The sequence below is a fragment of the Mustela lutreola genome, chromosome 17 (genome assembly GCF_030435805.1).
Source record: "Mustela lutreola isolate mMusLut2 chromosome 17, mMusLut2.pri, whole genome shotgun sequence".
NCBI lineage: Eukaryota > Metazoa > Chordata > Mammalia > Carnivora > Mustelidae > Mustela > Mustela lutreola.
Window position 1 is genome coordinate 43,456,661 of NC_081306.1, and position 22,308 is coordinate 43,478,968.

General features: G+C 47.6%; 1 protein-coding gene across 2 annotated transcripts; it reads right to left on the minus strand.

Moving 5' to 3' along the window:
• Positions 1–1,612: 1,612 nt before the first annotated feature.
• Positions 1,613–21,385, minus strand: BCL7B (BAF chromatin remodeling complex subunit BCL7B). 2 transcript variants are annotated; one of them, XM_059155454.1, is made up of 7 exons: positions 21,161–21,385; positions 17,248–17,323; positions 9,034–9,096; positions 6,512–6,608; positions 4,166–4,336; positions 3,122–3,201; positions 1,613–2,660 (listed from the first exon to the last, which is right to left on the minus strand). In XM_059155454.1, exons 1-7 carry the CDS (start codon positions 21,250–21,252, stop codon positions 2,568–2,570), a joined length of 672 nt encoding a protein of 223 aa, XP_059011437.1. In that variant the 5' UTR covers positions 21,253–21,385; the 3' UTR covers positions 1,613–2,567. The 2 variants fall into 2 exon arrangements, with proteins under 2 accessions (XP_059011437.1, XP_059011438.1); XM_059155455.1 differs by lacking the exon at positions 9,034–9,096 and having other exon boundaries at positions 21,161–21,384.
• Positions 21,386–22,308: the final 923 nt, after the last annotated feature.

Genomic DNA, 22,308 nt, shown 5'->3' on the forward strand with positions numbered 1-22,308 from the left:
GTCAAGGTGAGTCAGGGACATTGTCCCTGAAAGTAAGGAAGTGCTCCAATAGTGATGGGGACACGTCAAAAGGACACAGGAGCCAGCAGGAAGGGATTCCTGCTGAATCTGGGACAATTTGAACATTTTAAAAAAATGACAGCAACAGATTGTGAACACATTGAATGTAAAGGGAAACCATAAGCCTGTAGTAATATTCAGAGAGAAAGGAAGGGAAGCAGAGAGGGAGAGAGGGAAGTGTAAGAGAAGGGAAATCTGTTATCTACTGAAGGCTGCCGATGAATGAATGTAGAAAGATTTAGAAAACTCACCACTTTGCAAACTCCAGTGAAGTAACTGATTCAGAAATAGATCATCAGTGGATACTGAAATCACCGGTCTAAATGAACGGTCTAAAATTATCACCCCCCAAAAGATTATTTATGTAAAAGCGCCCTGAAGCTGGGAAGGTGTGACAGACACCTTAGCCAAATGGTCAATCTTGGCATTATCAAAAATGAGACAAGAGGACAAAGTTTCTCTTGATACAGGCAATGAAAAATTACGTATCACCTCTGCAGTATTCTAACCAAAAAAATTTCACCTGCAATCCTTAGGAAAAAAAAATAGATAAATGCAGTTTGTGAGACATTTTATAAATAACTGCCTAGACCCTTCAAAAATATCAATGACGAGAGACACCTATTTTTCTTAATCGAATGTGCCTATGCATTGGGCCTACTGATTTTCAGAGGGAGTTTTCTGAATTATTTGCAAATAATCTGCAGTCGTTGCTTGACGCTTCCTCTTCTCTTTTTCTTCTCGAACCCTTACTTACTCCATCAAGATTCCGGGATGCTGCTGGAGACTGCTAGCCTGGTTTCTTAGAGTATCAGTGAGGGGCGGTGCTCAAGCAGAAGTCAGCCAGAGAAGAGGGTGGTTTCCGGTACATCTTTTTCATCATCCCACATGCACCTTCATGGGCTTCACGCCAGCACCTATACTCCACTGCACTCTAGGAGGTTCTAGGCAGGTCTACTCCCTCGCCAGGGTGGTCTCCTGAGGGACAGGATTCACAGTATCGTGAATGTACTTAGTGCCACTGAGCTGTGCACTTCTAAGTGGTTAAAATGGTAAATTTTATGTTACGTGCATTTTAGCACAATATAAAAAAGTAAAAAACAAAAAACATTCCTGAGTGCCTCCTGAGGACCTGGAGACACAGCAAACAAACATTGGCTGAATTCACTGTACACAGGGACAGAAATATAAATCAAGACTGCATGATGACGTCAAAGCGGGTCTCCAAAGCATTTCTATCAGAAGATCCCTTTGTGGGGCACCTGGGTGGCTCAGTGGGTTAGAGCCTCTGCTTTCAGCTCAGGTCATGATCCCGGGGTCGTGGGATTGAGCTCCTCTGCTCAGCAGGGAGCCTGCTTACCCCTCCCCCATCTTGCTCTGCCTGCCTCTCTGCCTGCTTGTGATCTCTTTCAAATAAATAAATAAAATCGTTAAAAAAAAAAAAAAAAAAGACCGCTTTGTGGGAGTAAGACAACTGGCAGGCCCTCAGCCATCCCCCACTAGCTCCTGCCCCTGAGACCTTCAAGAATGAAGCACTCAAATACCAACAAAACATATTTCAAATAGTTTAATTTTAAAAATATTCTATTCAGTGCTAAAATATGTCTTCACTCACTGTTGCCCATTTCCATTTTCTTAAACTTTTTTGAACAAAAAATAAAATCACAAAGTTCAATTAAACATGCAAATTTCAAAGAAGAGGGAACTTTCTAGAAAGTCTGAGCTGACGGAGTACTGGGGGGGGGTGGGTACTGTTGTCAGAACCTCAAATCCTCACTGGGGCAGAGTCTGTGGCAGGAGGCAGGGGACCGCAGAGGAGCAGGGGATGCTGGAATGCAATGTACAGGTGAGAACCGGGGAAAGCTCGGTGTGTGTTGGGCGAAGAGGATGGTCACAGCAGGGCACAAAGGACCGTCCGCAGTCGGAGAGCCCACGAGAGGCAGGACAACTCAGGAATGGGCAGAAGCGCCAGGACAGCAGGAAACCTATACAGACTTTCCCGCCCTCGTGTAGAGCCCTTCCCTTCCCTCCAAAGTCTCTACCAGGCCTTCTCCCAAGGCAGCTTACAGGCCCCTAGCAGAATAGGAAGGTTCATGAAAGTACAGTCTCCATTCAAGTTCAAGTAACCTAGGCACTCTCTTCTCTAGAGGGCGCCTTCCACATCTCTTTCCTCCTGTAGAGGCGCCAGCAGCTCAGTCCAGAGGTCCTGGAGCAGAGACTGCTTGCTACCTGGAGGTGACAGATGGACCTCGGGATGGCTGCCGCTCCAGCCTCCTTGGGGTGCAAAAAAGACAGGAGTGCTCCTCTTCTCAGGAGCAAGCGGACACAGGTGCCAGGGACGGGAAGATGATGCCACGACCCCAAGTCCCACCTTCCAGCCCAGAAGGCTCCTATGTGCAGGCTCTGGACCCCAGTGCTTGCCCTTACCCCAGCAACAAAGCACGGCCAGAACCAGAACGCAATAAATAGAGGCAGGGGGCCAGGAGGCGGAGCGCGCCAGGACGGTGCTAGCTTTCTGATGCTGTCTGCGGCGCTGCGGGCTGGTCCCCGCAGAAGCGTTTCAGGGGCGGGGCACCGGAGTCTTCCTCTTCCTCGGCAACCTGGAAGCAGAGCATGCAATTATAATAGGGCCTCCCCTCTCTACTAGAACCTCCCATCCACCCTAACTGCAGCCCAGAAGCCCACCCGCAACCTTCCTGCAGACAAACTCCATCCTCCACCTCATAACCGGACACGCCAGTTTCCCTTGCTGCCTCCACACCCTATACTCAATGCTATAAAGTCTAATTCATATCAATAGAGTCCCTTTAAAAAAAAAAAAAAATGGAAAACCCAAGGCGCCTAGGTGGCTCAGTAGGTTAAAGCCTCTGCCTTCAGCTCGGGTCATGATCTCAGGGTCCTGGGATCGAGCCCCGCATCGGGCTCTCTGCTCAGCGGGCACCTGCTTCCCACCCCCCGCCACCTCTCTGCCTGCCTCTCTCCCTACTTGTGATCTCTGTCAAATAAATAAAATCTTAAAAAAAAAAAAAAGCAAAACTGGAAAACCCAAAGTGTTCCTTACCTGTGTTTCTAGTGGAACTGGTTCTTCCTTCGTGAGGGTGGGAGGTTCATCAGCGACTTCTGAGGCAGGCAGGGAGGGCTCTGAAAAAGCAGCAAGGTCAGGGGCCCTGGCTGGCTCCATCAGTTAAGCATCTAACTCTTGATTTCGGCTCAGGTCGTGACCTTGTCGTTGTGAGATCAAGACCCGTGTCAAGTTCCACGTGGAGCCTGCTGAAGATTCTCTGTCTCGGGACACCTGGGTGGCTCAGGTGGTTAAGCCACTGCCTTCAGCCCAGGTCATGATCCCAGGGTCCTGGGATCAAGTCCCACATCGGGCTCCTTGCTCAGCGGGGGGCCTGCTTCTCCCTCTGCCTGCCTCTCTGCATGCTTGTGTGCTCTCTCTCTCTGATAAATACATAAATAAGATCTTTAAAAAAAAAAAAAAAAGTTCTGTGTCTCCCTCTCCCTCTCCCTCACCCCGCCCCTCTAAAAAAACAAAACAAAACAAAAACTAAAAAGGCAGCAAGATCAGTCCAACTGCAAGGCCTCCTGCCTCAGGCTGAGGGAGCTTCCCTCAGAGCCACGCTGGTGAGGCTGGCACTGGCTGGGGAATCAACACATGTTATCAGAAGAAATGCACCAGATACAGTGGGAAAAGCATCATTTGCGAAGTCAGGGGGCATGAATCTGGAAACCTCGGTTCCACCAGTTACTGGCTATGCGACCCTGGACAGGCCATTTAAGCTTTCTAAGACTCCACTGCCTCGTCCGCACAGCGGAGACTACACTGCTATTCCCCGCGGTTTCAGAGCAGCACACCAGGCATCGACAGGAAAAGTGCCTCGCACAGAGCCGGCCGCTCGGGCATGCTGCCTGGTCTCTTCTTTCACCCCGCGAGCAGGGAAGACACAACCCTTCCCCTCATAAGCCCACACTGTTAACAAATAGCTCAAGGCTGCCAGGCCAGAGGCCAGAGGCACCTTCTCTAACCTCTTCCTCCAAAGAAAAGAAACTTCAAGAGTACAGGCCCCTCCAAGACGCTCGTCCTGGGCCAACTGCGACTCACCCTCGAGGATCTCCTGGCCCAGCGTCGGGGGCTGGGAGTCGTCTGTGCGGAAGTCAGACGTGTGTGCTGGGCTCAGGGACTCACTCTGCTGGGGGCTGGGGCTCGAGTTGGTGCTGCTATCCACCTTGAGTTGATAGACATCGGACACCGAACTCTGGTTGCTGTTTTCATCTGAAAACAAACATGACAAAGGCAACAGCTGAGAGTAGTCATTTTTCTTGAAGGAAACAGTTCACAGCAGAGGGCCGGGTGCCTCCTCAGGCAGCCATGGGCACAACCAAATGGAATGATCGCTGCCCAGACGCGCCCTGAGCCAAAGGCAGAACAGACGAAAGTAGGGCAAACAGTCACCAGTCTGAGTTGAATAATCTAAACATTTTCTTTTTCATAACATACATTCTAAGCACCAGAGGCAGCCAGAATCTTTAGGTTTATGCAACATTTAAATTTCAGGAAGGTCAGGATAGGCTTGGCAATCCCTTCTTTATTACCCACCAATTAGAGTCTAGACGTGGTATTGTCTCACGTCCAATGGAAGGGAGGGACGCAGCTGTGCCCTCAACCTTTCTCAACACGGGGTGAGTAGAAAATGCTAAAGTCTGCGCAGCCTTCTTGGCTATCTCAAGGAAGGTGGTGGTACCGGCAGGTGGTCACACAGGCCCTTCAGCAGCCCCGGGGGCCACCTGACCACCTGAAGACCGAGAAATTCCCACCTGGGAAGGTCTGTCTGAAGGCTGCAAGTCACCCCCTGACGTCCTCCCTCCCCGGCAGCAGCTGGTCCCCGGAGCTGACCCGTCCTACTGCTCTGACATGGCCGTTAATTCCTTCCACTCCACCACCTTGGGGCAGGCCTCCGGCTCTCGGACCGGCGCCCCGCCACACCCCAACGGCCGCTCCTTCAGTCTCCTGTTCTCCCACCTGCCCTTCTCACCGGTGCCGGGGGGATCACTCTAATCCACTGAGCCACCCAGGCGCCCCCGGGGGGATCACTCTAAATCCTCCCGTGGCTCCCTGCTGCCCGGAGGATACAATCCAAACTCCGGGGCTTCCCCAGGGCAGGCACAGATGGCCCTATCACAACCTACAGAATCTCGTCTGACCTCCAGGCTCACTGCCCACCCATCGTCCAGCTGCGCAGACCCGCTTCACGCACAGGTGTCCGGCAGGACTTGCTCTTTCCAGTCTTCCTGGAAAGCCCCAGTACAGAGCACTGTTCAGCTCAAGCACCACGTCCTCTGTGAGCCTGTGTCCCAGGCTCCCTTGGGTGGAAATGACCACCTCCTCTATCACGTTTCTGTTGTATCCCACGCACACCCACACTCATTATTTTACACGCCGATTTCCTTCTATTCCACGCTGTGCAGGCAGGCTTTGTGGCTCACTCGTCCTGGGACCTCCAGTGTGCTACCCAGTACCTGGCACACAGTAGGCGTTCATCAAATGTTCACGGAATGAAAGGGACGGGCGGGATGGTGGCCAGATTGGGGAAAAGGGCCTTCATATGTCTCCCAGAGCTTTAGTGATTACTGGACACCCCAAACATAGCTAGAAACCCGTTCCCTGGCATTCCCCTTCCTCTGTCATACTCCCTGACCTTGGGGAGTGGATACCTGCAGGCTCCCAGTCTTGTTCCAAAGGGAAAATCGGAAGCCCTGTCTAGTCTTTACTCCCACAAAGACCAGGATCTTCTACGCTAAAACAGAAGCAGCATTTTACTAGACAAAGAATAAAGCTCTGTCACTTCTGAGCTCAGGCAAACACTTCTTCCCTGAGCATCGGCTTCCTTCGATAGGGCTGATGATAACCGCCTGCGCTACATCACAGGCTGAGGTAAGGATAAAAACAAGAAACTCCAGGGCAAGTCCTTCTGAACAGCAGCCACCACCCCGGTGTGAAGCTAGTACGGGGACCGCAGGGCCAACGCAGGCGGGACGTTTCCTGAAGACTGATTCAGGAGGTGAAACTTGGCTGAAAGTGGACAGGAGAGGCCCCGGCTTTGGGCGGCCTACTCCAAGGCACTATCGTCATAAAACACACCATCTGAGAAGAGAGCTTCTGGGCCAGAAAGCCTAACACGGGGTCTGTCACTTACTGGTTATGTACCCTGAGATACAGAACTTCACCCCTCTGAGCCTCGGTTTCCCCAAATGGAACACGAAGCTCCGATCATCTGCCTTGCACAGTTGTTGTAAGGCTTCAAGGAAAAGACTTGATGTAAAGTGCCAGCAAGATCCCAGTAGAGCAGCAGGCACTGAAGGGGCACGTGGAACTATTCTTCCCGTCACGAATGGGTTCAGAGCTAAGTGCTGCTTTTTCCTGCAAGGAAGACAGAAGGATGCAACTCACCCTGGAATTCAAGAAGAAGAGAGGAATTGGCTGAGGCATCAGAGGGAAAGCCATTAGGTTCCCGGGCTGCTGAACTGTTCGATTTTGACTTTTCTTTCTAGAAAAGGAAAAAAAGAGGAATGTGACAGAGCCAAGCAGGAGACCCACAGAGAGGGAGAAGGGTGCTGTGGGAGACACCACAGAGGTCTGGATTAGGACTGAACAGGAGTGACGACAACAGTGTGAGGATTTAGGACCCAAGGAATAACAGAATTCTGGATAAGGTGTCCCCAAGCCTCAGGGTCTCTGCTCTTTCTTGTAAAACGGATCCTGCCGGTGCTAATATCGTGACTCAGAAGGGAGAGGCAGACACGCGGGCTGCCACTAGCGCTCCCTGCACTTCTCTTCTGCTTTCTGCCCTGAGCCAAATGCTCTACCCCACCTATCCCTATGTGGAGGGAAGAGAAATACAGAGTAGCCATTTGAGGATTCCTGTTCTGGTAGCACAGCAGGAAAAAGGAAAAATGGGTCTCTGATCGGACCCAGGAAAGAGTCGCTTTATACGTAGGCAAGTAGGGACAGGACAAAGAGGCCGCGCTAGCCTGATCACTGACCAGTCAAGCCATCCACCCAGAATGACCACCCCATGTGCACCTCTGCCTGTAACACCATTTCCGTCAAGCACGATGTAGGTTACACACGTGGGGAAACACAGGGCAAAGGTAAGCACTAGCTTGCGAGGAGTGAGCCCTAAGGAAAGGAAATAAATCCATCCAAACACTTCCAAAAGAGAGCACCCCAACAGCCCAAAGTTGAAATCTGGGAGAAAGCTCAAATTTACTATTTTATGCTTTTTATACATGTCTATTTGTTATACATAAATCTAATTTTTGTTACTCTCAAACCCGCCGTCAATCAGCTGCACATTCACGAACCACTTTCCCTTCACTTTTTTCATACGCAGACATGATTTTAACGCAATCACACTTCACCACAGAAACTACAAAAACACGATTTAAAAAAATTTATCTATTTGGAGAGAGCATGTGCTTGAGCGGGGCGGAGGTCAGTAGGAGAGGGAGAGAGAATCCCAAGCAGACTCCACACTGAGCAGCAGAGCCCGAAGTGGGGCTCGAACCCACGATACTGCGATCATGACCGAAGCCGAAACCAAGAGTCGGACACCCAACCAGCTGAGCCACCCAGGCGTCCTGCTGAAAACTTTGAAATATACACTACGTAGAGTTTGTGCCAATCTACTCTCTGGTCAGTGATGTCCCTGTCCCTCAGATCCTTCCCACTTCTTCACCAATTTGATTGTCATTTCCCATTTTCCTAATCTGGCAGGTCTATACTAGGTCCTTAGAGGATGGCCCTCTACCACGGACCGCTGGAGGGACGATAAACTCGGGGGCCTGAGCCAACACTGGGAGAAGCCCTTGGGAGACAAAGGGAGCTGGGTCCCGGGCAGGGAGAACTGGAATTAGGCAAGGGCCAGGGGCTTACATGTGAGAACTGGGTTAGGGCGGGGAAGGACTTTCTACCAGTGCCCGCGACTCCCCATTCACAAGCCCAAGAGATTTAACTGCCTGACCTTGGGCCCCTGTGGGTAATGGGACCACTAGAGCCAGGACTGGATGAAAAAATCAAAAGTGGTAGCAGAGCTGCCCTAACTTTCACCCACCAGCTCCCTGGGGCTGGCAGGGACCAGGAAGGACAGCAGCTCCCAGACAAAGGCAGCACCCGGGAGACTGGTACTAGGGAACTCCCAGGGAGGGAGGGGAGGAGGGAGCAGGGGTGAGGGAAGGGCTGAATCCTAAAGCTCACGCAGTGACCTAAATTCACCGGGAGGAAGGAAAACCACAGGCCGGGCTTACATCCACCCTCAGCTACATATCGCTAACCAAGGCAGCTCAGAGTTCTCAGGAAATAAGAAATAAGTGCACAGAAAACACTAGCGACACTGGAAGAAACAAGCACCATTAAAAACAATAAATAGAAGAAGCTATACTAGAAGGAGGAGGCTAGGAAGACATGAGAATTTACATAAAACCGTAAGTCTCGGGGCGCCTGGGTGGCTCTGGTGGTTGAGCGTCTGACTACTGATTTTGGCTCAGGTCATGACCGCCAGGTGATGAGACTGAGCCCCTCACTGGGCTCGGGGCCCAGTGTGGAGCCTGCTTAGGATTCTTTCTCTCCCTCTCCCTCTGCCCCCTAACCCCCCCCTCCACCCCAACTCAGGTGTGACACTCTCTCTCTCAAAAAAATATGAAAAAAAAAATTAAAACATAGTCTCCTCAGAAAGATAAGGATGCTGGAAAGTTGTTTTGAAGAACCACCAATTGAGGAAATTTGGTATGGTTAATGTAATTGTTGAAAATAAAAATGAAGCGACAGAGTCTAGTAGCAGAAATAGATACAGCTGAAAACAAGCAAAACCTTGGTTGAGAAATCAAGAGTACATGAGAAAGAAAGAGATGAAACAAATGATAAGAAAAGGAAAAATAAAGAAGCTAGATATCAACATCACAGGATAGTCTTACAGAAGTCCTGGGAGAGCAAAGACAGGGAAGAAATTCCAGAAGTTTCCAGGAATGCAAGACCACCTAGGAAGAATCCAGAAGAATTAGTGTGACACTAGATTGTTCAACAGCAACACCAGAAGCACAACAATTGAGTAATAGTTTCAAAATGCTGAAGGAAAACCTAGAATTTCAGACGTGGGTAAAATAATCAGTAAACATAAAAGTGAAACAAAGATATTTTCAGGAGTAAAAAGATACTTTCAGAAAGTTTTCCCCACAAAAGCTCTCTCTGACAAAACTCTTGGAAGGTATGTTGCAGCAAGAAAAATGAATCTAGGAGAAAGCTATGATAAAATAGGTGCAAAGAGTATATAATATGTCACATTTACTTTGTCTAACTCAGCAGTGACTAAAACAAGAAACTTTTGTAAGAACTGAAATATCTGATCTGAAATTCCAGTCAAAACTGAGGACAGAGTAGGGATGGAAGTAGGAGAGGAGGGAAGGAGTAGCGGTTAAAAATGTGTTACGGGGGGCGCCTGGGTGGCTCAGTGGGTTAAAGCCTCTGCCTTCGGCTCAGGTCATGATCTCAGGGTCCTGGGATCAAGTCCCGCATCGGGCTCTCTCTGCTCAGCGGGGAGCCTGCTTCCTCCTCTCTCTCTGCCTGCCTTCCTGCCTGCTTGTGATCTCTGCCTCTCAAATAAATAAATACAATCTTAAAAAAAAAAAAAAATGTGTTACGGGTGTTACCAGGTTCCAAGGGTAATGCAGACTTTGATAAGCTTCATACATTGACATGGAAGAACAGGAAGTAGAAGTCTTATTAAGTTAGAAGTAGGTAATAAAAAAATGAAAACAGAATGCAGAACTTTCTAATCAGCAAAGAAAAGTTTGTCTAGCCATTATGAGGCAAAGAGAGAAAAAAAAAAGAGTGTATTATGGCAAAACTCTTTGTGCATATTAATAGAATTTTTAGGTGGTCAAACTTCCCCAGCCGTCCTGGCCGCTAGATGCCACACAAGCTATTACAAACACACACGGTAAATACATAAGTTCTGAGGCAATTTCTAGGAGACTCCTACTAAAAATGACGAAAATTCTATCTGCTCATCCTTCTGCTCTGCTGGTTAGAGCCTAAATGTGTAGAATAAATGGCTGGATCTTGACCTCGGAATACAAGGTCAAAACTGGCTCAGAGGAACGGGGAGTTACTTAATGGTATAGAGTTTAGTTTTGCAGGATGAAGAAGCCTAGAGAATCACTGCACAAGGTGAACGTACTTAATACCACTTAATACCACTGCACAAGGTGAATGTACTTAATACCACTAAACTGTACATGTAGACATAAAAAAACACTGTATATTTAAAAAATGGTTAAGATGGTAAATTTTATGGTATGTTAAACTAAAATTAATTTATTAATAATTCTCATTATTCTCTTTAAAGTTTAAAAAAAAAAAAAAAAAGGAGCAGAAAGCCTGGAAGAAACCTGGGCCCCTGGAGGTTTCTGGGGCAGAACCACACCAGTTCCGGAATACAAGCTTCTAAGCACTAGCCATAGACGACTAAGAAAATGAGTAAAATAAACTTCTTAAACCACTGCTATCTTGAGTTTTCTGTCACCCACAGCGAAACCTAATGCTAATACACCCAATAAACAAAAAACACGAAACAGGTTACAGAAGAGAATTTCAAGACACACTAAACCAAACATAAATCAAAAGAAGACAGGGTAGAAATTGTAATATCAAATAAAATCGAATTTGAGGAGAAAAAATTTGGGGTATAAGGGATAAAGAAGGACATTATATACTGGTAAAATGAACACCAGGTCAAGATGACATAATAAGGGGCGCCTGGGTGGCTCAGTGGGTTAAAGCCTCTGCCTTCCGTTCAGGTCATGATCCCAGGGTCCTGGGATCGAGCCCCACATCGGGCTCTCTGCTCAGCAGGGAGCCTGTTTCCTCCTCTCTCTCTGCCTGCCTTTCTGCCTACTTGTGATCTCTGTCAAATAAATAAATAAAATCGTAAAAAAAAAAACCAAACATGACAAAATAATAACAATGGCATAATCGTATAAATACATCAAAAACAGTTTCAAACAAAACATGACAAGTGACCCATCAGCCATGAAGCAGCAAATATATCAACAATTTCACACACCCTTCTCAGAAACATAATAGGACAAAAACACAAAACAATAAGCAATGATACACAAGATTTGGGTTAACATAATAAATGCTTCAATTGTTTAAGTCATACCTAGAGAATATATTTGTTTTAATCACAAGTGAGTGGTCTGAAAACCAATCATGTACCAGATAAGATCACAAAAAAAGTCCCAATAATCCCAAAGAACTAATATCCTATTAATTCAATAAAATCAGTACACCAAATTTAAAAAGATAGTTAAAACATCTCATATATCTAGAAATTAAAAATCATTCTATTAGTGCTTGCCTTGGTAGCACATATACTCAAAAAAAGAAAAATCATTCTAATAAATAAACTTTGGGGGCGCCTGGGTGGCTCAGTGGGTTAAGCCTCTGCCTTTGGCTCAGGTCATGATCAAAGGTTCCTGGGATCGAGTCCCACATTGGGCTCTCTCCTCAGTGGGGAGCCTGCTTCCCCCTCTCTTTCTGTCTCTCTGCCTACTTGTGATCTTCGCCTGTAAAATAAATAAATAAAATCTTAAAAAAAAAAGAAAAAAGAATATCACAAATAACTTCACACCAGCACATGTGAAAACTCTTGATCAGTGTTCAAGGTGTCACTGGCATTGGAATGGGCCAACTAATTCCTCATTATACAAGACTGAGCCATCCACTGCCAAAAGTTTAGCATTACTGGCCAACTAAAAAGTGCCCTGCCCCATTTCTAAATACAACTGGGAAATGAAGAAAGGTGAGGACCTAGCATCGAGACTTATTAAAGAACCAATGGCCTATTTGCAATGGATAAATTTCTAGGAATACATAAAAGGCAAAATAAGTACCAAAACCAGAGATAACCGAAAAGCATCAATCACCATTAAAACTACCATGATGATAATGAAGGCCCAGAAAGTACTAAAGATGACATCTACCAAACTTTCTCATTTTCACCAGTTGTTCTAGAAATCAAGAGGGGAAATTGCCTAATTTATTCAGGAGGTGAATGTAATCTTAATATTATAACAAGGTAAAGCTAGGATAATAAAAGAAAATCTAGACCAATTTCACTTAGGAACCAATGTAAATATCTTAAATGAAGTATCTGTGAATTGAACACTGCATTCTACGAGGCGGAAAGAAAGCATATCCAAGTAGAATTTCTCTCTCTCTCTCTTTTTTTTTTAATGTATTTATTTGACAGAGAGAGATCACAAGCAGACAGGCAGAGAGAGAGAGGAGGAAACAGGCTCCTCGCTGAGCAGGGAGCCTGATGCTGAACTCGATCCCAGAACCCTGAGATCATGACCTGAGCCGAAGGCAGAGGCTTTAACCCACTGAGCCACCCAGGCGCCCCTAGAATTTCTCTTATGCATACGAGAATGTAAAAGTTTCAACATCAGAAACTTTATTATATAATTCACCCTACTAAAAGATTACAGATTAGAGGAGGAAAATGGCATGAACATTTCATTAAATGCAGGAAAGGCAGCTGGATAAAGTCCAACATCTATTCATAATTTTTAATAAATTTTAGGAAACTAAAATGAGGAGGGAATTTTTATTTTGATAAAGGCTATTTTCCAAAAAACCTACAGCAAGAGAGAAAATCTGTCCTACTTAGTATTAATACTAAATTTAGTATAATTTAGTATAAAATATATACAAATCAATATAATTTGGTATAATTTAGTAGAATAGTATAAATAAAAATCTCTCTAGCCCAGGACAAAATAAGTAACAAAAAAAGAGAATGGAGAGCTCAAAAACAGACTAGATATGAATATGGTATACAACAAAGATGATATCACAAATCAAGAGAGAAAGTAAATAGTAATAGTAAACAGTATTAGGGCAGATAGCCCTCTGTGTAATGGAAAATTAAAATTAGATTCATATCTCCATCATTAACAAAAAAAAATACAAAACGTAACAGGAGATGGAGATGTCCTTTATGATCATGCAATGTAGAATAATTCTGAAACAAGACTCAAGAAGCAAAAACCTTAAGAAAAAATTGATGAATCTGACACAAAAAAATGAAAGGCCTATTATCGATAAAGTTATCAGAGAGGTGACATGTCAGACAGAACACCTGCAGGGTAACAATCTGACCGGAGCTTTCTATATCTAGGATACCAACAAATCCATGCAAATCAAAAGGTAAAGACAGGAGACCCAATACAAAAGTAAGCAAAAGAAATCAGAGAAGACGATATTTAAGTGGATAAAAAGGAAATCTGAAGAGATGAAATCATTCACCTCACAACAAGTAATCAGGAACACGGGAAATAAAAAAGACAACTGGGGCGCCTGGGTGGCTCAGTGGGTTAAAGCCTCTGCCTTCGGCTCAAGTCATGGTCCCAGGGTCCTGGGATCGAGCCCCGCATCAGGCTCTCTGCTCCACAGGGAACCTGCTTCCTCCTCTCTCTCTGCCTGCATCTCTCCTACTTGTGATCTCTGTCAAATAAATAAATTAAAAATCTTAAAAAAAAAAAAAAAAAAAAAAGACAACTAACAGGATGGCAGGACTGATCGTACCATATGCCAGTGAAGTTGTAGAAGCCGGAAGGCCCTGGCACTCCTGAGGAAGTGTACTAACTACACTGGTGCAGCCCTTCTGGGGAGAGATCGGGCAACAGCTGTGTTTTTGTTTTGTTTTGAAGATTTTATTTTTTTATTTGACACAGAGAGAGCACAAGCAGGGGGAGCAGCAGGCAGAGAGAGAGGGAGAAGCAGATTCCCCACTGAGCAGGGAGCCCAACATGGGGCTTGATCCCAGGACCCCAGGATCATGACCCGAGCAGAAGGCAGAAGCTTAGCCAACTGAGCCACTTTGGGCAGAAGTTATTAAAAACAATTGGTATATACACCCTTCATAGCAATCCCACTCCCGGGCATCTACCCCACAAGTCATCCAGAAGGATGCTCTGAGGTTTGGTCACTCTAGTCATCTGTGCTCCCAAAAAGCTGGAGGCAACACACAGAAACAGAGCCACGCTCAGACACTTGAAATATGGCAAAGGGGCGGGTGGTGGCTGGGTGGCTCCGTTGATTGGGCATCTGCCTTTGGCTCAGATCATGATCTTAGGGCCCTGGGACTGACCCCCATGTTTGGCTCCCTGCTCAGTGGGGAGCCTGCTTCTTCACCTGCTACTTCCCCGGCTTGTGCTCTCCCTCTCTCTCTCAGATGAATAAGTAAAATTTTAAAAAAGAAAGAAAGATGACAAAGGGGCTCTAAAGAGTAGGAGGAAAAGAACAGTCTTTTCAATAAATGGCACTGGAACAAATGCACATCCAGGTGGGAAAAAATGAAATTGGGCTCCGACTTCAAAATACACAAAAATCAATGCCAGGTGTGTTGTAAAGGGAAACTGAATAATGAGCCTGTAGAAGACTATATGGAAGATTACCTCTGTGGCCTCGAAGGAAGAGGAGAATTTAAACATTTCAAAGTACTAACTGTAACAGAGAAGATTATTTTGTCCACATTGAAATTAGCAACTTCCGTGACTCAAGGCAGCCTAAAGAAAGTGCAAAGGCAGACGTGGAATGGAAAAAGGTCTGCCTAGTAGAGAATCAATAAAGACTTTGTGTCTAGAACACAGGGAATTCCTACAAGTCATAAGGAAGAAACAAGCAAATGGATGAAAGAGACACTTCCTGAAACAGGAAATCGGAGACGTTCAACCCTAAACGTTGAAAAGGTGCTCCATGTTGTTAGTAATTACATACTTAGTCACCAAGTTAAAAGCACAAGTTCCTTACCTATAAAAAACAATACCAACTGTTCATGAGAATGGGGAGTCATGCGAACTCTCCTATTTCTGGTGGGAATAGAAAGAGTTCGGCATGAACGACTGTAAGTTGACACAGGCAGACTCCGAGACCCAGCAATTCCACTGCCAGGAACATATCCTAGGAAAACCCACGTATCTGCTGACCCACATAATGAATAAGAATGTTCACAGGAGCATGATTTCTGGGAATAACCCAAATAGCCATCTACAGGAGGACCCGAGAGGTAACTCATGGTCCGGGCCCATAATAAAATCCCACCCAACACTGGAGAGGGACAAACATCGATCAATTTTACAAACATTACACTGTGCAGAAAAAGACACACGAAACAGATCATTTATGATGCTGTTTATATAAAGTTAAAGAGGGCGCCTGGGTGGCTCAGTGGGTTAAGCCGCTGCCTTCGGCTCAGGTCATGATCTCAGGGTCCTGGGATCGAGTCCCGCATCGGGCTCTCTGCTCAGCAGGGAGCCTAATTCCCTCTCTCTCTCTCTGCCTGCTTCTCTGCCTACTTGTGATTTCTCTCTGTCAAATAAATAAATAAAATCTTTAAAAATATATATATATAAAGTTAAAGAAGTGTTTACAGGGATGCCTGGGTTAAGCTGGTTAAACTGGTTAAGCTGCTGCCTTCGGCTCAAGTCATGATCCCAGTGTCCTGGGATTGAGTCCCACTTCCGGCTCTCTGCTCAGCGGGGAGCCTGCTTCTCCCTCTGCCTCTGCCTGCCACTCTGTCGGCCTGTGCGCTCTCTCTCTCTGACCAATAAATAAATTAAAAAAAAGAAAGAAAGAAAGAAAGAAGTGTTTACAAATGAGCAGAGAAGTGGTAAGAGAAGCAAAAGTAGGAGAAAGACCCTTGGGCCCGCGAGGGGAAGTTGGGACGAGTCCAGCAGAGGTCTCTCGGGAAGTTGGCAATGCTCTATGTTTTAACCTGCATGATTTCTACCAGGGTACTAGCTTTATGTTTCTTCCTTATGCCATATATTTAGGACTTACATTCTTTTCTGTGTGTTTTATTTATTTATTTTTAAAATGTATTTATTTGAGAGAGAGCGAGAGGCAGTGAGAGAGCGCGGGAGGAGAGAGGGTCAGAGGGAGAAGCAGGCTCCCCACGGAGCTGGGAGCCCCATGTGGGACTCGATCCTGGGGCTCCGGGATCACGACCTGAGCCGAAGGCAGTCGATTAACCAACTGAGCCACCCAGGCGCCCTCTGTATGAGTTTTAAATCTGAGCTTTTTGAAAACAATTTGGGAACACAAGTTGGAGACAATCTGGGTGTTCACCACGCGGGGAAGGTGTAGGTGAATGCGGTCACTGCGTGTAAGAGAACACAATGCAAGATGCAAAGGCAGTAACTCTATTTACAGTTACAGAAACTCGGACGGTTCTCAAAAACAAGGCTGAACAAAAGAAAAGAAACAAGTTTTTAGCACAATGCTCTATAAATTTTAAGATACAAATACCATGCAATGCAATGTACTTTTCTTTCCTTCTCTTTTTTAAAGATTTATTTAATTGAGAGAGAGAGAGAGACGGAACACTTAAGAGCACATGAGCAGGAGGGGCAGAAGGAAAGGGAGAGAGAATGTGAAGCAGATTCCACACTGAGTGCAGAGCCCAGGGGGCTCTATCCGCCCCCCCGCCCCAGGGTCCTATCTCACCACCCTGAGCTCACGACCCAAGCAGAAACCAAGAGTTGGACGCTCAACTGACTGCGGCACCCATGTGCCCCAGCACTATGTAGCTTTCAAGAATACACTGCTATCCACATAAACCCAGGGAAGAGGGATTCGAAAAGTATATACATACATAAAACACGTATAATACACTATAGCGGATAGCTAGGCAGGTAAGAGCAGCAGTCAGCAAACTTTTTCTTACGGTGCCAGATAAGAAATATTTTAGGCTTTGCAGGAGTTTAGGTCTTATGGCAACTATTCGCCTCTGCTGTTACAACTCAAAAGCGGACACAGACGATGAGGAAACCACTGGGCATAGCTGTGTTCCAATAAAACCATATTGACAATCACAAGAAGCAGGTCTGGGCTGTGGTTCACTAAGCCTTGGAAAAAAAGGAAGGGTTAAGAAAAGGGAATGAAGGAGGAAAATAATACAGAAAGAGAGGCTTGGCATGGATCGACCACCTCCAAGGGTGCCTTGAAGTACTTTCAACTCAATTTTGGGTAATAAATTCCTTTATAATTAAGAGACAACCAAGGAAAGAACCAAAGGAAATAAACGGTACCTTTTTGTTGTTTTGATTTTCTTCCACACTTACCTCCTTGCTGTCTGTCACAGGAACCCATTTAAATATCCTAAGGGACGTGTCACCCACGGTCACCCACTTTTTCTCCCTGAAAGAAAAACACTTCTTAAAACCGATAATGGAACAGATTTTTTGCTCATGTGATTTGCTACTTCTCAGTGGATCATTCCTTCAATCTTTTTAAATATTTTTTAAAATTTAAGTTTATTCTATTTCAGTCATGTCTACACTCAACGTGGGGCTCAAACTCACAAGCCCAACATCAAGGGGAACATCCTCTCCTGGGCCAGTTAGGTGCCCCAATCTCCTTCAATCTTAAACATCTTCTAAACTTCTTTCCATCAAATTATACCTCTATCATCCTACCTTGCAAATCATCCCTTCCAGAAAGACTTTCCTATCAAATTCCTTTGGCTCTGTACCCCCTACTACCCTTTTCTCAGTGTACCAAAGCCTTTTTTTTTTTTTTTAGAATTTATTTATTTATTTGACAGAGATCACAAGTAGGCAGAGAGGCAGGCAGAGAGAGAGAGGAGGAAGCAGGTTCCCTGCTGAGCAGAGAGCCCGATGCGGGACCCGATCCAAGGACCCTGGGATCACGACCTGAGCCAAAGGCAGTGGCTTAACCCATTCAGCCACACAGGCGCTCCCCAAAGCCCTTTTTACCTCACATACTACATCCGTACTGAGTACCAGCACATTTTCACACTCAGGTATCTACCTGGAATTATTTCTTTATTTTTCAAAAAGTAATTCAGGGGCACCTGGGTGGCTCAGTCAGTTAAACTGCTACCTTCTGCCCAGGTCATGATCCCAGGGTCCTGGGATTGAGCCCTGCATAGGCTCCTTGCTCAGCTGGAACCCTGCTTCACCCTCTCCTCCCCACTCGTGCTCTCTCTCTCAAATAAATAAAATCTTGAAAAAAAAATTAATTCAATTCCACTAGTATTTATAAAGCCCTATTACACAAGGCCCTACAGGAGATAAAGAATGTATAAGACATGGTCCCACATAGCAGCACATAGGACTAAAAAACTAAGTAAGGGCATCATCGTGATACATGGTGATAAGTAAGTTGAGAAAAGGGGCACCTGGGTGGCTCAGTGGGTTAAAGCCTCTGCCTTCAGCTCAGGTCATGATCTCAGGGTCCTGGGATCGAGCCCCACATCAGGCTCTCTGCTCGGCAGGGAACCAGCTTCCCTTCCTCTCTCTGCCTGCCTTTCTACCTACTTGTGATCTCTTGTCAAATAAATAAAATAAAAATCTTTTTTAAAAGGGGGGGGGGGAGTGAGAGAAACTTTAAAGCATCAAATCATTGTAGTACTTATAAAAAAAAAAAAAGGAAGTTGAGAAGAAGGCTGAAAGACTGGGCTATGGCATGGAAGGAGAGTTCCTAGGACCTCTGTGCAACTGTGGTTGAAACATGATTCCACTTAGAAATAACTGCAGCGGGGCACCTGGGTGGTTCAGTGGGTGAAGCCTCTGCCTTCAGCTCAGGTCATGATCTCAGGGTCCTGGAATCGAGCCCCACATCGGGATCTCTGCTCAACGGGGAGCCTGTTTCCTCCTTTCTCTCTGCCTGCCTCTCTGCCTACTTGTGATCTGTCAAATAAATAAATAAAATCTTAAAAAAAAAAGAAAGAAAGAAAGAAAGAATTGCAGGCACAGGACGGGGTGCTTCCAAGCCTTACAATGGTTTCTGAAACCTTAAAGCAAAGACTGCTTTAAGGTTTTATCTTACAGAGAAAGCTACGTTTGAGATAAGCCTTAAAAAAATTAAGGCTAAAAGAAATTTTCCCCATTTGGGGACATGCAAGTGACATTCTTGAATAAGAACCAGATAATGGACAAGCAGAGTTGGGGAGCCTAAAAGTTTCAAGTCCAAATGTGAGGTTACAAAAAAGAACAAAAAAAAGAAAGAAAGAAAAAAAAAAAAAGGAAAGAAAGAAAGAAAAAAAAAGGAACTGTTGTGAATGCTGATATTGACGATGCTGTTCAGCACACAGAAAGAAGAATGAACTACAGACTTAGAAAATCAAAATCCACTCCTGGACAGACCATTCCACTTCCTCCTTTACTCAGCGAATACTACACATGACCCTGTGCTAGACCCTGGGGACACAGGCAGCAAGATGTGCAGATCCTAGATTCACAGAGCCTCATTCCAAGTTGGAAACAGCTCATTCCATAGTCAATCATTAGGTTTGACAACATCAAACTGCCCCTTCTATTAAGTTAAAAAGTCAAATACAGGAAATGTCTTATAATTCAATCTAATACAATCGTGGAAAGTTCTATGAAGGGGACCTGATTTAGATTAGGGATCTTGAAAGGTGTCCCTTAAGAAAGCGAGTTTTATGCAGAGCTAGGAGTTAACTAGGCAGGGAGGAAAAGAGGGTAGAGGATGTCAGGCAGCATGTGGCTCCAGCTGAAAGATGACAAGAAACTCCCAGAAAGAGGGCAGTTTGAGGCTAGTCTGGTGAGATGGCAAGGACCATCTGGTCTTTAACCTAAGATCAGGAAGAGTCACGGAAGCCTTGTTTCTACAGCAGGGGAGGGCGATGGCAATATTTAGTCTCCAGAAAAATGAAATCACCCTGAGGGCTCAGTGGGTGGCTCAGTGGGTTAAAGCCTCTGCCTTTGCTCCGGTCATGATCCCAGAGTCCTAGGATCGAGCCCCGTATCGGGCTCTCTGCTCAGCAGGAAGCCTGCTTCCTCCTCTCTCTCTCTCTCTCTGCCTGCCTCTCTGCCTGCTTGTGATCTCTGTCTGTCAAATAAATAAATAAAATCTAAAAAAAAAAAAAAAAAGTTAAATCACTCTGAGAGCAGTATGAGGAATGGACTGGGTAATGGGGCAAGAGCTGAAGCGAGCTAAGTAAGAGTTCCAGGGGAGAGAGGAGGTCATCTGGCCTAGGCTGCTGGGGGCTGGGGGCTGGGGGATCTGCGGGTAGAGACTGCCAAAAGAGAAAGGTGTGGTGGTTCTTAGGTTTCACCAAAAAATCCTAGATTTGGAGGTGGGGGAAAAAAAAATCATTATTTAACCAATATAGAACCCTTATATACGAGATAAGGAACTTGTGGAGAACTGAACAAATAAACAACCCCCCCCCCCCCAAAAAAACCCAGGTAATGATGCTCCCTATAGGGGTGGAGGTCTTGGGAAGGAAGGCTTCCTGGAGGGAGCTAACCCCTAACCGGGCTTTAAAGCTCTGACTCGGAGTCAGCCAGAGAAAGGGCTGGAGCAGAGCAGTGGGTGTTAGACGTGAACCGCGTAAACCGTCGGAGTTCCTGGTCCAGGACAGGCGGGCGACCGGCCCCGCAAGGAACAGGACACAAGCCGTTCCCGAGCGAGGGCAGCTCTCCACTCCCTCCCCAGCGCGCAGCACGAGCCTGCCCCGCAGGCTCCGCGCGGCCCAGCACCGGGGGAAGACAGGGGCTCCGAGGCCGGGACGGCCACGCCGGCGCTCGGGGCACATTCCGCGAGCGGCTCTCGGCAAGCTTCGAACGGATACGTAGAGCGCCCGGTCCGGCCGGCGGGAACCCCCCGGACACGTCAGCTACTGCAGCGGGCAGCTCGGATCGCGAAGGGCTCCGGAGACCCGCGACCGCGGGGAGGAAGCGGCGGGGTCCTGCGTGCGGACCCAGCCCCACAGCCCCCCGCGCAGCCGGAAGCCCGCAGCCCCGCCGGGAGACGCGCGGCCCGCGGGCAGGTGGGCGGGCCCACGAGCCGGGCGCCCCCCTGATTGGTGGGAGCCGGCGCGCCCTCTGACCTCACGCCGACGCGAGCTGCGCCCTCCTCCCGCCTTGTCGCGCGCCCCCCTCCCCCCAAGCGTCCGCCGGTCGGCTCCCACCCCGCCAGCCAGTCCCGCGCTCCTGTGGGCCTGGGCCGGCGACCCCGGCGGCACCCTGGGGTCCGGCCCCTCACCATTTCCGCACTTTCTCGATGGCCGCCATCACCTTCTTGATGTCGTCCTTGGCCCGACTGCGGGTCTCGGCCCGGACCGACCGGCCCGACATGGCGGCAGCGGGAGCGGCGGGGGCCGGGACACTGCTCCCAAGACACGGGGAATCGCGCGCCTCACGCGCCGCCGCCCGCCCGCCGCAGCAGCGTCACCGCGGCCGTCGCCCCCTCCGTGCGCGCGTGCGCGAGGAAGCGCGCGCACCCGCCCGCCTCTTGGGGCTCGAGGCCTCAGCGCGCCTGCGCGCCCCGCCCCGGGCGGCCGTCCCTGGGCGCCCTGGGAGTCCCCTCGGTCCCCAAGCGGGCAGGGGAGCGCGGCAGGCGGGCGGCACGTGCTGCGGGCAAGGCGAGGTGCGAGGCGCTCCCAGTGGGGTCCCTGGCTCCCAGGGGGCTTGGGGGTTGGCACCTTGGTCCTCTGGCCGTGGCTGCTGCCTTGACTTACGTTTTAGGCCCTTGACCCTAACAGGTGCGCGGTTCTGTCCGCCTGGTGTCCAGCACCCTCGCTTTCCAGATAGCGCTGCTGGGCTCCAACCGCAGAATTTCACACCTTTCTCAAGAATGCCTCCCGAGGGCGCCTGGGTGGCTCAGTGGGTTGGGCCGCTGCCTTCGGCTCGGGTCATGATCTCAGTGTCCTGGGATCGAGTCCCGCATCGGGCTCTCTGCTCAGCGGGGAGCCTGCTTCCTCCTCTCTCTCTGCCTGCCTCTCTGCCTACTTGTGTTCTGTCAAATAAATAAAAAAAAAAAAAAATCTTTAAAAAGAATGCCTCCCGAACTTGGCCCACACCTGTTCCCCAGCCGGAGTTCTCGCGTCGCTTTACCTGGCGAACTGACCACTGACCCTTGCAACGTCCAGATCCGACTCAGAGAAGCCCTGCCCTGATCTCAGGTTCCATTTCGCTCTCTACGTCCTGGTCTGGTTTAATCCGGTGCCGGTGTCGTCCAAGGGCGATGTGGTCAATGCTGAGGACAAAATCCGGGTTTTGCCTTCCAAGAGCATCCAGTTTGGAAGAACACGCCGACCAGAAAACGGGCGTTTAAAATGTCCTTTTATAAATGATAGGCTTAAGTAAGTTCAAGGTGCTATGACAGCCCCAATCCACATGAGGGGGGGCGTC